This window comes from Hypanus sabinus, chromosome 6 (genome assembly GCF_030144855.1).
Source record: "Hypanus sabinus isolate sHypSab1 chromosome 6, sHypSab1.hap1, whole genome shotgun sequence".
In the NCBI taxonomy this organism is placed as follows: domain Eukaryota; kingdom Metazoa; phylum Chordata; class Chondrichthyes; order Myliobatiformes; family Dasyatidae; genus Hypanus; species Hypanus sabinus.
This window is the reverse complement of record NC_082711.1, coordinates 92,973,438-92,988,189: the sequence shown is the minus strand read 5'-3', so window position 1 is coordinate 92,988,189 and position 14,752 is coordinate 92,973,438. Positions and strand designations below refer to the sequence as shown.

Below are 14,752 nucleotides of genomic sequence, written 5' to 3'. Positions count from 1 at the left end.
TATTATTGGTCTCCAAGTACCCCAAAACCTCATCCTTAATAATGGACTTCAACACTTCCCAACCGCTGAGGTTAGGCTAACTTGCCTATAATTTCCTCCCTTTTGTCTTACTCCATTCTTAAGGAATGGTGACATTTGCAATTTTCCAGTCTTCTAGGACCATCAAGTGATTCTTATAAGATCTTGACCAATGCTTCTGTTATCTCTTCAGTAACCTCTTCCAGGTCTCTGGGATGTAGTCTACCTGGTCCAGGTGATGTCCAGCTTAAGATGTTTCAGATTTCCTAGCACTTTTCTCCTTTGTAATTGAACAGAACTCACTCTTGCTCCCTAACACTCACGGACCACTGGCACACTGCTAGTGTCTTCCACAGTAAAGACTGATGCAAAGTAATTATTAACTTCATTTGCCATTTCTTTGTCCCCCATTGCTACCTCACGAGCATCATTTTTCAGTGGTCCAATATTAACTCTCACCTCCCTTTTATTCTTTATATAACTAAAGAAAACTTTCAGTATCCTGCTTTATGTTATTGACTAGTTTGCCCTCATGTTTCATCTTTTCCCTTCTTATGTTTTTTTTTTAGTTGCCTTTTGTTGGATTTTTAAATCTTTCCGATCATCCAACTTCTCACTCACTTTTGCTACCTTATATGCCCTTCCTTGGCTGTTATGCAGTTCTTAACTTGTTAGTCACAGTTGCCTAACTTTGCCATTAGAGAACTACTTCTTCTGTAGGACATACCTCTCCTGTGCCTTGTGAAATATTCCCAGAAGCTTCAGACACCCCTGTTCTGCCATCATCCCCGCCAGTACCACTCGCCAATCCACCTGGGCAGGTTCCTCTCTCATGCCTCTGTAGTTCCCTTTATTTCACTGCGATACTGATATATGTGACTTATGCTTCTCCCCCTCAAATTGCAGTATGAATTCAATCGTATTATGATCACTAAGGCTTCATTTACGTTAACCTGACTAATAAAAGCTGGGTTATTACACAACATCAAATCTAAGATAGCCTTGCCCTGAGTAGGATCAACCACAAGCTGCTCTAAAAAGCCATCTTGTAGGCATTCAACAGATTCCCTCAGTTGTGATCTGACGCCAACCTGATTTTCCCAATCCCCTAATTTTCCCAATATTGAAGTCCCCCATTACAATTGTGTCATTACCCTTATTACATGCCTTTTCCAGCTCCCTTTGCAATCTCAGCCCCACATCTAGGCCACTATATGGAGTTCTATATATGATTCTCATAATGTTTCTTTGATGTTTGTAGTTCCTTAACTTCGCCCACAAAGATTGGACATGTAGTTGTAGACACCAATATATTTCAATCGATCTAGGAAGCTAACAATCTTCTTTTCTATCATCCAATATATAATGTTCATGAATTAAGTACTTCCTCATAAGTGCGTGCCTTATGCTAAAACTATTACTCTATCTTTGCTTAATCTAAGTACACCTACATTATGAAATTGGCAGTTTGTTTATTTATTCAGATACAGCAAAGATAGGACCTTACGGCCCTTCAATCCATGCCACCCAGCAATCCCCTGATTTCATCCCAACCTAATCGAGGGAAAATTTACAATGACCAAATGAACCTACCAATCGGTATGCCTTTGGACTGTGGGAGGAAATCCAGACAACGATGGGGAGAGCGTACAATCTCCTTATGGGCAGCAGCAGGAACTGAACCCTGGTCACCTGTACTGTAATGCATAATGACAGCTGGCCTCAGAATTCATTATGAAGTGTGTCTCCTGTAGAACCATCCTCCACAGGACATTTCTGATTCTTCTTGAAAAACCGTCAGAATACTGCAGATCTAAAGAATAATTTTTCTTAATGTATTGTACTTAGCAACAATTCTTTCTGAAAAGTTGTGTTCAGAAACACAGAGGGTATCTGACTGTTGCACCAGTGTAGCAAAAATTTGTGGCTCTCCTGTTTATCTTATTCTCCCAGATATGGAAGTCCTAAAAACATTCATATGTAAAGAATTTGCTGTTCCCATCAACAAGATATTCCAAAGAAATTAAGTCAAAAAACTACGTGTAAGCTCTTTATTATATAGGTAAACACAAGGTACTGAACCAAAATCAATAAACATATCATAATTTAAGTACATATTTATACTTAATACTTTTCAGTTATCAATAAAAAATTGGTAGTAAAGGGTCAATATTTATATAGATATAGTTCCCTGAAAGTTGTTTAATACCATTTCAATGCGATTCAGTGGCTGATGTTGTTTTTATTGATAGTGCTTTATTCAAGCAGCAATTTGTATTGTGAGATTGTTAGTTTATCAAATCCAAACTGTACAGTAATAGGTCAATAATTCCAGCACTTTAACTAGTTCCATGACCCTTCGCCCTGTCTACATTCAGTTTTAGTTCCCATTGGTCGATCTGCTATGATCAAGGAATGAAAATTGATTTTTCTACTTGTGGGAGTTCTTGCTTGTCATCAAACGCACTTTGTTTGCACTAAGATGATACTTGATTAAAATGACTTTTATAAAGCAGACATTTCTTCACAGCAAATCGATAATCTTCTGTCCCTTGGCAGAGCTTTATTTTTGTCATATGAAATAGAAGGAATCGTTGGGTTACCGTTTTCCCTTCACCAAATCTGTCCCTTTATAACGTAAAGCTTATTTGTTACCTGGAAACATTTAGCTTTTAAAAAATTGTTCAAAAAGTTGAAAATCACCAATAAGATGGAATGCACATAACTTTTTGAATTACATTTTAAAACAGTTCTATAGCAGAAATCAAAGTGGGTATGAAAGTTTACACAGGTACATTTCGTACTGAGAAGCACTGACTCCAGCTCAGATAATGTTTTCTTTTCAATGCTGACTATAAATTAGCATTTCTTACTAGACAAGGAGTAATCAGAGAAAATGTGGATCCCAGCACGTTAGCTATAGGGAATGTTCAAAGAGAAGTCGCGGTGAGCAGAAAGAAGCAAAGTTGGAGTGGAGGGGAGGGGAGGCAGATTCGAGGCCTGGCCACCTGAAGTGAGAGCGAGGTCTGATCAATCTGAGTGCCAGACCGATTTTAGAAAGGTTGGATATGGGCCAGAACGTGGCGGTGGGGTTGAGGCCCAGGGAGTATCAATGTGACAGGGCCAAGGTGTCAGAGCAAGGAGTGACCCAAGGATTGGACAACTTAAATTTTGGGCCTGATGAATTGAAAAGGTAGGGTGTCGGAACCAAAGGTGAGGGTCGCGTTGGTTCTGTTTGCTGCTCCACAACGTTTATTCCAGTCTGCACTGAACTGTGCCTGAGTCTGTGGTCTGTTCCAGCTCCTCCAGGTTCTGTGTCTGCGGGCTCTACAACATTTACTCTCCTATGCGCTAAATGGAGGCTGAGGCTTTGTTTCCAGCTCACTTTCATTTTAAATGCTATTTACTTCTACGGTTTTCACAATTTCTTTTCTTTCCACTCTGCACATTGGGTGTTTAACAGGCTTCTCTTATTATGGGTTCTTTTGGGTTTCTTTGTTTCGTGGCTGCCTGTAAGGACGCAAATCTCAAGGTTGTATAATGTACACACACTTTGATAGTAAATGTATGTTGAACTTTGGAATAGAGTGGAATGGTAGTGCCTGTGAGGATTTGGTACATAGGTTTCCTTCTACATTCCAAAGACTTATGATTTGGAATAGCAAATTGTGAGCACGTCATGTTGACACGAGAAGTGTGGCCAAATTTGTGGGCTGCCCAGCACAATCCTTGCTGATTTGATTTGATGAAAACAACTCATTTCACTGTATATTTTGAATTTTTTTAAATGTACGTGTGACAGATAAAGCTAATTTCTTAAATAAATTAATAGCAGAAAAAGGAATAATAAGTTAGTGTTCTTGCACTTGTGAGCAGTTCAGAAATCTGATACCGGAAAAGAAGAATCTGCTCCTGGAGCATGAAAGTGAGCCTTCAAGTTCCTATACCTCCTCCCTGTATGTCTTTGGAATGTGGGAGGAAGCCCACGCTGTCACAGGGAGAACCCCTTGCAGATCGTATCAGGAATTCAACCCCAATCGCTGATTAGTGGCATTGTAAAGCATTGTCATAACTGCTACACAGCCATGCCAATGACATGACTTCTTCATGATTCCATCAATGTGCTGGGCCCAGGATAGATCCTCTGAGCTGTTGATGCGCTGGGACATGAAGCTACCCAATGATCCACACCAAAGTACATAGGAGTCACACTAGACCACACTCTCTCATACAGGATCCACCTTCAAAATGTTGCATAGAAACTAAAATCCAGAATAGCCATGATCAGGAAGATAGCAGGAACCAAATGAGGTGCTAACCAGTCAGTCTTATGAACATCTAGCCTAGCACTAAGTTTCTCAGTCGCAGAGTATTGTGCACCCACCTGAGGAAGAAGTCCTCACAGAAACGTCATCAGTACACACTTCCATACTTGTATGAGAATAATCTCAGGAGCCCTAAAGTCCACACCTGTCCAATGGCTCCCAACAATGAGCAGAGTAGCACCCCCAGAGATCCATAGAAGAGCAGCTTAGCAAAATTCTACAAGCATATCCAAAATATGCCCAACAACATTCCAGTCTGAAAACTCATCAAAGAAAAACTCCTCCAACTTCCGTTCTCAAATCCCAAAGACCTTTCTGCATGTTGAAAAACCTTGACTCCTGTGACGAACACTCTGAATGGCACCAATACCAGCACACCCTCTGGCAGAGATCTGATCAATGACCCCACCTCACTCCTCCCAGGATTTACTACAGCTGCCAGGAAAAACTGGACAGGTACAAATAGACTCAGAAGTCAACATGCCTAAACAGTGCAAACACTACACCGATGGGGTACCTGACAAACCCCAGCTTGCCCCTGTGGTGCCCCATCCCAGGACATTCCCCACCAGGTCTGAAGATACAAGCCGGCCTTGCCGCGGTCCATTGATGTGGTCACGAGCTGGAGGAGCGGCTTGACAAAACCTTATTACAAGTATGAAGAGAAAACAGCTGCCGTGTGAAACAACAATTACAATAGATGTAAGTGCTACCAGGCAATAGTCATTGAGGCAGCTCATTCTGCCCTTCTTGTGTGTCAGAATGATTGCTGCCCTTTAGAAGCAGATGGGAACCTCAGACCGCTGCAGTGTTCTGAATCTTTAAAGGGTGTGTTTAGCTGATGGTGCAATCTGATGGCCCTCAGATACCACCATTGTTTCAACCTGCACACCCCAAGCTAAGTTGGATGACAGATTCCTACTCACAAGTGTCTGGCACACTTCATTCTTCATAGAGGTTTGTAATACTCTGCACAATCTCATCTGATCTCCCTTTCCATTGAAGAGAGGCATAAATCCAGGGGCGGAGGGGGCCATCACTTGCTCTTGTAGAAGAAGAATTCCCATTTTCCATGATGGTGTTACTAATCTTTTCCACATGTGTCTTTTTGAATCCTTTTTTTCTGTCTGAGCAGTGGAGGGAATAAAATATCAGTGGTGGGACATGTTGTAGGAGAGATGAAGGTCATGAATTGTATAAAACAAATTAAGTATATTTTCTTTTGTTCTGCATGCACATTCTAAGTAAGTGTTGGTATAAAGATTAGCGTTGGTATTGGCCCCAGCCTCGCTTTGATATTTCTGGTGAGATAATGAAATGTCAACCTAGACTGCTTTATACTTTTGAGATTTTCACTCCTTGCTGACAGTATCCTCGTCTCCTCCAGCCAGGATCTTCTCATTCTGCTGTTGCTCACAGTCTCCCGTCAACCTTGCTCCACCCCCACTCTGAGAGATAGAACTACACCCCAGGCATCTATCTCTTGAACAAAGAGCTATTTAGCAATGTGAATATGGAAGCCTTCCATCCTCCATAACAGCTATAATGTATTTTGCCACTGACTGGCTGTCTTAGCGAGAAGGCTTGTAAGTGGATAAGTCTTTCTTTCATTGTATATAGCTGATATTCAGCAATTACAGCATGCTAAATTGAATGTGGTCCCATTAGATCCCATTATAATGTTTCATTATGAATGTTAATTGCCTTAATGGAACTTCAATTGTTGTTTCAGCAAATTTCATGTTTTTTTGTAGGATTAAATTCAATTAAACTTAAAGGAAATTCAGAGGGCCAAAAATAGATAAAATCCAATTTCTTGGCTTTTACCATAAAACCATAAGAAACAGTAGCAGAATTAGACTATTTGGCCCATTGAGTCTAGCCTTAAATACACCCAATAACATTGCCTCCAGAGCCACACCCTTATCTCCTTTCTAAACGAACATTCTGAGGTCATGCTGCCTGGTCCAAGACTCCTCCACTATAGGGAACATCCTCTCCAAATCCACCCTTTCAAGGCTGTTCAACATTTAATAGGTTTCAATGAGATCCCCACTGATTCTTCTAAATTCCAGCAAGTACAGGTCCAGAGTCCTCAAACACTTCTCATATGATAATACTTTCATTCCTGGAATCATTTTCATGAAACTCTTTTGAACCCTCTCCAAAGTCATCACACCCTTTCTTAGATAAGGGGCCCAAAACTGCCCACAATACTCCCAGTAAGGCCTCCCCAGTGCCTTATTAATCATCATGCTTGTATGTATATTCTGGACCTCTCGAAATGAAAGCTAACACTGTCTTTGCCTTTTTCAGCTCTGACTCAGCTACAAATTACCCTTTATATATATATCCTGTACAAGGACTCCCAAGTCTGTTTGCACCTTGGGTTTTTCAAATTTCTCCCAGTTTAGATCTACACCTTTATTCCTTCTATTAAAAGTACATGACCATACATTTCCTGTCACTGTATTCCATCTGCAGCCTCCCTGCTTTGCCAATACTACCTGCCCCTCCTCCTATCTTTGTATCATCCGCAAATCTGGCCGCAAAGCCATCAATTCCATCATCCAGATCATTGACATACAACATAAAAAGAAGACATCCAAACCACCAATCCCTGCGAAACACTACTAGTCACTGGCAGCCAATCAGAAACAGCTTCCTTTATTCCCACTCTTTGCCTGCTGCCGATTAGTCAATGTTCTATCCATACTCAGAATCTTTCCTGTAATACCATGGACATATAGCTTGTTAAACAGCCTCATGTGTGCACCTTGTCAAAGGCTTTCTGAAAATCCAAGTACATAATATCCACCGATTCTTCTTTGTCTATCCTGCTTATTAATCCTTCAGGCAGGATTTTCCCTGTTGGAAACCATGTTTATTTTGGTCTTTTTTATCATGTGTTTCCAAATACCCTGAAACCTCATCCTTAACAATCAACTCCAACCACTAAGGTCAGAATAACTAGCCTACAAGTTCCCTTTTCTTGTGCCTCCCTCCCTTCTTGAAGAGTGGAATGACATTTGCAATTTGCAATTGTTCAGTCCTCCGAAACCATGCCAGGACCTATTAATTCTTGAAAGAAGATCCCCTACCACGTGCTTAAGATACTTCCTTGCTTCCAAAATTGATATATTTCTTGTACATAATAAGGACAAACCCTGAGGTTTCCCAGGATTTCCTCAAAATTTCAGGACTTCTTGGCATCCGTACCAGGATGAGGAACATGTGAAACATTGCAACGTTGTCAAAAGTCTTATTGTTATGAATAACCTGATCAACTTGATGAGGACAGTTAACTCAACTCATGTTAGCACGGCTGTAGGGGAGTTCCTGTTGTTTTCAGGCAAAGATATAACTGCTGTCTGGCTCCATTTGTCTTGAGTTCAAAAGAAATCTTCCAATGAGAGTAACGTTAATTTCCTACAAGAAATAAGGAAAGTGCAGGAAAAATATATTCCAAGAAAAAAGAAAATCATGAATGGAAAAATGGCACAAATGTGGCTAAAGAGAGAGGTTAAGGCTAAAATAAAAGCAAAAGAGATGGCATAAATTGGTGTGGATGCTGAGGACTGAATAACTTTTAAAAACTTTACAGAAGGAAACTAAGAAAGTCATTAGGAAAGAAAAGATGAATTATGAAGACATTAGCAACATACCTGATAGCCAGAGGTCTCAGGGAATAGAATTAGGTACAATCAAGATTACTAAAGAGAAAGTGCTTGGAAAGCTAAATGAGCTAAGGATACAGAAGTCTCCCGGACCAGATGAGGTGCATCCGTGGGTTCTGAAGGAGGTGGCTTTGGAGATTGTGGAGGCATTGGGAATGATCTTCCAGGAATCAATAGACTCTGGTGTGGTTCTGGAGAACTGGAAGGTTACAAATGTAGTTCCGCTGTTTAAGAAAGGAGAGAGGCAGCAAAAAGAAAATTACAGACCTATTAGTCTGACATCAGTAGTTGGAAAGTTATTGGAGTCGATCCTCACGGACAGTTATGAAATACCTCGAAGGTGCATGACAAGATAGGCCCAAACCAGCATGGTTTCTTGAAGGGAAGACCTTGCCTCACCAACCTTTTGGAATTTTTTGAGGTAATCTCAAATAAGATTGACAGGGGAGAGGCTGTGGATGTTGTGTATTTGGATTTTCAAAAGGCCTTTGATAAGGTGCCACTTAATAAGATGAGAGCCCATGGAATTACAGGAAAGATATTGTAATGGGTGGAGCATTGGCTGATAGGCAGAAAGCAAAGGGTGGGAATAAAGGGATCCTATTCTGGTTGGTTGCCGGTTACTAGTGGTGTTCCACGTGGGTTGGTGCTGGGGCCGCTTCTTTTTACACTGTATATCGATGACTTAGACTATGGATTAAATGGTGTTGTGGCTAAATTTGCAGATGACGCCAAGATAGGTGGAGGAGCAGGAAGAAATGTTGAAGTTGAAGAAATGGAAAGGTTGCAGAGAGACTTGGTCAGTTTAGAAGAGTGGGCAAAGAAATGGCAGATAAGATACAATGTTGAGAAATTCGCGGTTGTATATTTTGGAAGAAGAAATAATCGGACAGATTATTATTTAGATGGGGAGAAAATTCAAAACTCAGAAGTGCAAAGGGACTTGGGGGTCCTCGTGCAGGATACCCTAAAGGTTAACCAGCGAGTTGGATCAGCAGTAAGGAACGCGAATGCTATGTTAGCATTCATTTCAAGAGGAATAGTGTATAAGAGTAAGGAGGTGTTGATGAGGCTCTATGGGGCACTGGTGAGACCTCATTTGGAATACTATGGGAGGGGGATGGTGTTAAACATGACAGGAATACAGCAATAGTCGAAGCAGGTTCTTATGTCCAGTCTGTTCCGCAATGTAATTTAGTTTTCGCAGCTCTCAGCACTTAGCTTCTGTCCCACACTGCTCACGTTTTTACTGCTGAAAAAACTCAGCGGATTTGTCTTTAAGTACAGGATGCTTGGACTCGGGGTGTTTAAGCAGTTTTGAGCGCTTCATTGCCTCATTAGACAGCCTCCGGGCCCCAACTCCAGCCTCTGGCTGCCCACCGCCAGCTGCCTTGGCCGGCTGCGGCTGGTCGTGGGTGGGGTGAGAGTTCAAGGTCAGGACCAGTGGTCCCTGTATCAAGGCCGCGGTGGTCGCGTCCGGAGAGAGCGACCGACCGAGCAAGGAGAGTGAGGGTGCCCGCCCCCACCTTGTAGGATCTATCAAAAGTTTGTTTCAGCAGATCGTAGCATGGTAGCTGCTCTGCTGCTTATGAAACCCTGAGCCCGAATTAGGTCGTCTGCGAATATTTTAGCACCGGGTTCCCCATGAACATTCAGTGTGCTAAACAGGTTCAGAGGTGGCGCCCATCCATCTGCACTCCAGGCCAGTAGCAACGGCACTTCCCGTTGGCTGCTCGAGGATGTCATTGAGTTTAGGTGGCTGATGACCTCACGTGCGTTCAAGTTCAACAGTGGGCGTGACAGGGACTGAGGAAAGGTGCAACTGACCCATATTGCTTCCTCGCAGCCCGGTGATTGGGGACCACTGAAGTACACTGTGTAGTGTGGGAGGGAGCTACACGCGTGCACACTGGGCAGAAAGAACGGAACTAAAACCCTACAACCCGGAAACAATCTCTCAACAGTATTTGTGTATTTATTTTTCATTCTGTTTTGGGATCTTCTGCAAAAGTCTCAAAGATCGACCAGTCGATCGCAATCAACGGGTTAGCGACCACTACATTTAGAGTATAGAAGAATGAGAGGGGATCTCATAGAAACATTTCAAATGTTGAATGTGTTGGACAGAGTAGATGTGGAAAGGCTGTTTCCCTTGGTGGGTGAGTCCAGGACGAGAGGCCACAGTCTTAGAATACCTATTTAGTCTTAGGTACCTATTGAAAACTGAGATGAGGAGAAATTTTTTTAGCCAGAGGGTCGTGGATTTATGGAATTCGTTGCCACATACATATGTGGAACCCAGTCATTGAGGGTGTTTAAGGAGGAGATTGATAGGTATCTAATTAGTCAGGGTATCAAGGGATATGGGGAAAAAGTCAGAAATCAGAACTAGATGGCAGAATAGTTTAGCTCATGGTGGAGTGGCAGAGCAGACTCGATGGGCCGAATGGCCTACTTCTGCTCCTTTGTCGTGTGATCTTGTGTTTTGTGTGTGAAATTCAGCTTTAGCCCATTGTTTATATTCATTGTAATTCACCTGTAATTCAAGGACTTCAACTGATGGTCAAGTTAAAGGAAGTTCAATTATATTCTCTTTTCATTAAATATTTTATGAGAATGTAATAGGCTTTTGACATCTGACTTTACATTTCACAGGCATTATTCAGCGAGCCCATTCAGAGGCACTATTTCAATGAAGCACACTTCTGAAAATCTTTTTTTTAAATACTTTGGGAAAGAGGAAATACCATTGTTTTATTAGAATAAACACTAAGCAGCCCTCCAATTGTTAAAATATCTAAATCAAAATATGTTTCCTTCTATTTAATTTTCAAATAAAGGGCATGTGTCTTGACGGGGACTGATATAATAAATTATAATCATGGATTTGAAACATTACAAGGTTCTGATGGTGAATATTCCTCTTCACTCAATACTGTATTTTTTTAATCTCTCACTGTACTTCAGAAAACTCTTGTCTGTTATTGTCTAGTCATCACCCAAGCTTTTAAAAGGGAATGACCTAGCAATCTATTGCCTGGGCTTTTGATTTCAACTCCACTTTACAAGTAAAGATTTAATCAGTATCCATTGTTCAGCATCTTTTCTACATTATATTAATGTAGATCTCAGCAGGGCTCAGGATATCACAATGTACTTTACAGTGAAGAACTTTGATGCATAGTTGTCATTTTAATTTGAACGCAGAAGCCAAGGCAGGAAGAAAACATGACTGATACTGCAGAGTTCTTGTCCTATGCAACCATTGTGAAATGGAGCTGCAATAAAATTGTAAGCACAAGAAATTCTACAAATGCTGGAAATCCAAAGCAGCGCACACAAAATGCTGGAGGAACTCAGCAGGTCAGGCAGCGTCTGTGGAACTGAATGAACAGTTGACAATAGATAGTAGACAGTAGGTGCAGGAGTAGGCCATTTGGCCCTTCTAGCCAGCACCGCCATTCACTGTAATCATGGCTGATCATCCACAATCAGTACCCCATTCCTGCCTTCTCCCCATATCCCTTGACCCCGCTATCTAGAAGAGCTCTATCTAACTCCCTCTTGAACGCATCCAGAGACTTGGCCTCCACTGCCTTCTGGGGCAGAGCATTCCACATATCCACCACTCTCTGGGTGAAAAAGTTTTTCCGCATCTCTGTTCTAAATGGCCTACCCCTTATTCTTAAACTGTGGCTTTCTAGTTCTGGACTCCCCCAACATCGGGAACATGCTTCCTGCCTCCAGTGTGTCCAATCCCTTAATAATCTTATATGTTTCAATCAGATCCCCTCCCATCCTTCTAAATTCCAGTGTATACAAGCCCAGTCCCTCCAATCTTTCAACATATGACAGTCCCGCCATTCTGGGAATTAACCTTGTGAACCTATGCTGCACTCCCTCAATAGCAAGAATTTTTTGGGTCAAGACTCTTCTTCAAGTCTGGAAAGAAAGGAGAAGATGCCAGAATAAAAAGGTGAGGGACTGGAAGAAGGATAGCTGGAAAATGATAGGTGAAGCCAGGAAAATGGGAAAGGTGAAGGGCTGGAGATTAAAAGATTGGAAAGGAAAGGAGAGTGGACCATAGGATAAAGGGAAGGAAGAGGGGTGGCATGGAAAGGTGATAGGCAACTGAGAAGGGGTAAGAGGCCAGAGTGTGGAATAGAGGAAGAGGAAGGGAAAAAGTTTTTACCAGAAGGAGAAATTAATATTCATGTAATCAAGTTGGAGGCTGCCCAGCTTGGATATAAGGAGTTGCTTCCCCATCCTGAGAGAGGCCTCATTAAGGCACAAGGGGAGGCCATGGACCGACATGCCAGAATGGGAATAGGAATTGGAATTATCATGTCGGGCAACCAGGACGTTCTGCTTTTAGTGGATAGAGTGAATGTGCTCATTGAAACTGTCCCCCAATTTATGATGGGCCTCATCAATGTCAAGGAGGCCACATCGAGAGCACTGGATACAATAGATGACCCCAGCAGATTCGATGGTGAAATATGGCCTCACCTGGACGGACTGCTTGGGGCTCTGAATTGAGGTGAGAGAGGAGGTAGATGGGCAGGTGTCGCACTTTGGCTGCTTGCAAGGGATAAGTGTTGGGAGGGAAATTAGTGAGGAGAGATGAAAGGACAAGTGAATCACAGAGGGAACAGTCATTGCGGAAACTAGAAATTATTTTGAGAGAGATGTGTTTGGTGTTAGGATCTATTTGGAGATGGCTGTAGTTGCAAAGAACAATGTGTTGGATGCAGAAGCTGATGGGATGGTAGCTGAGAACCAGAGGACCTTGTAACGTATGGATCTATTTCTGTTACAGCAATGACTCTCCTGCCTTATCACTACATATTGATCTGTTGTCTGCCCATGCGCATTGTTCTCGTTCTCTCTCTCTCTGTCTCTCACCGGAGATGATTAGAAAGATCAAGAAAGGGAGTGTGGGTGATGTGTCATCAATTTTACAAATGGATTTAAAGGAAAGGTGGAAGTTGGAGGTAAAGTTGATAAAATTGTTGAGCTCAGCATAGTGCATGAAGCTACACCAATGCAGTCATCAGTGTAGAAGAGGAAGAGTCGGGGAGCATTACCAGGGAAGGCATGGAACATGAACTGCTCTACGTAGCCAATGAAAAGGCAAGAATAGCTGAAACCTATGTGGGTGCTCCCTCACCTGATAAATTTGGCTCTATCAATGAGAAGAGTCATCTTCCCCTCTGTGTCACAAGGATATAAATTAATTTGAGACAGACCATCATAGCAATGTGTGTATTGAATAATTTAAGGATGAAACATTCAATCCTGTAAAATTCTACCCGTTATGCCAATTTTCTAAAGTCTCAAATAGTTTGCACATTCCTTTTTTTGTTACTTATGTATTTTTATGGATCAAGGCATCGGTGGCAAGATCAGCAATTATTGCCCTTCCTTAATTACGTTTAATAAGATAGTGACTGCATTTTTGAACTGCTGCATTACTTCAGCTGTGGGCAGGCCCAGAGTGCTGTTGAACAGGGAGTCCCAGGATTTAGACTCGGCATCAGTGAAAGTCTGGTGATATATTTCTGAATCAAGGCGATGGTGATTTAGAGGGGAACAGGTGGAATATGGTGCTGCACTTATCTTAGCAGTGATAGAGGTTGCAGGTTTAGGCAGTGTCATCAGATTTGTCTGTTTGAGTAACTAGAATGCATTTTATAGATGGTGCCAGCACTATTTAGATGGACCATTAAAGATAAGTAAAATGAAAGTCACTTGACTTCAGAGAACTTAGCACAAATCCCAGTCTAACACTTTGGTTCTGTATTGAGGACATATTGCACAGTTCATAGTTCTGATTTGTGGATGAGATTTCATACTGCTGTCTCCATCTGCCCTCTCAATGGAGCCAGAAAATTGAAGAATATGGATGTTATTCCTGTTATTCTGGCCAAAATATATCTCCATGAATATTACTAATAAAAATATTATCTTTATTACATTGTTATTTATGCCCCTTCTGTGAAATATCTCTGTCATGTTTCCCTTATTATAACATTAGCATGATTTCAGAGGTCTTCATTGATTGTGAAGAGTTTTGATGTTCTTAAATGTGTTATTTAATCACAATTTCTTAATTTAATTTCTTGAGCAGGTGACATTTTTACCATAAATAAAGATGCTACCAACATTAGCTAATACTTTAATTTTAGAAATCCCCATCATCATATTTGGATGACTATATATAGAAATTGTGATTTTAGTTGACTTTGGAGATTGCAACTGTATATGGAATTTACAATCAGCCTATTAATTTTAAAATAACACTAAAATATCTGACACCTGCAGTAAATAGTGCATTCACTTTTAACCTTCCATAATATTTACATTTTGAATCAAGTGAATTCTGATTTACATTCAATGGAGATTGTTGATTTTATTTTGTGCAATTTCTTCTTTTCCCAGGAGGAGTTGTAGACAGAGATTTGTGTGGAAAAGCTACATACCCGATGCCAGTATCATGTGAAGTATCTTGCCCAAGAGATTGTGTCCTTAGTAAATGGTCAGAGTGGTCGTCATGTTCATATACGTGCTCTGGGAAAACCACAGAGGGTAAACAGATGCGAGCACGTTCAATTCTGGCATATGCGGATGAAGGTAGGATTTATAATCAATGAAGCCTGTCAAGATCTCATTACTCTAATTGTCAAAAGAATAAAGTCTGAAATAATAACCAGTTTTATATGTGTATATTCA

At 41.3% G+C, this 14,752-nt stretch overlaps 1 protein-coding gene across 1 annotated transcript in view; it reads left to right on the top strand.

Moving 5' to 3' along the window:
- thsd7aa (thrombospondin, type I, domain containing 7Aa) overlaps positions 1–14,752 on the top strand; it is a 406,075-nt gene that overhangs the window by 252,974 nt on the left and 138,349 nt on the right. Inside the window, exon 7 of the mRNA XM_059972618.1 lies at positions 14,462–14,653. Within this exon, the coding sequence (XP_059828601.1) occupies positions 14,462–14,653 (192 nt within the window). The remainder of the gene's footprint in view (positions 1–14,461; positions 14,654–14,752) is intronic.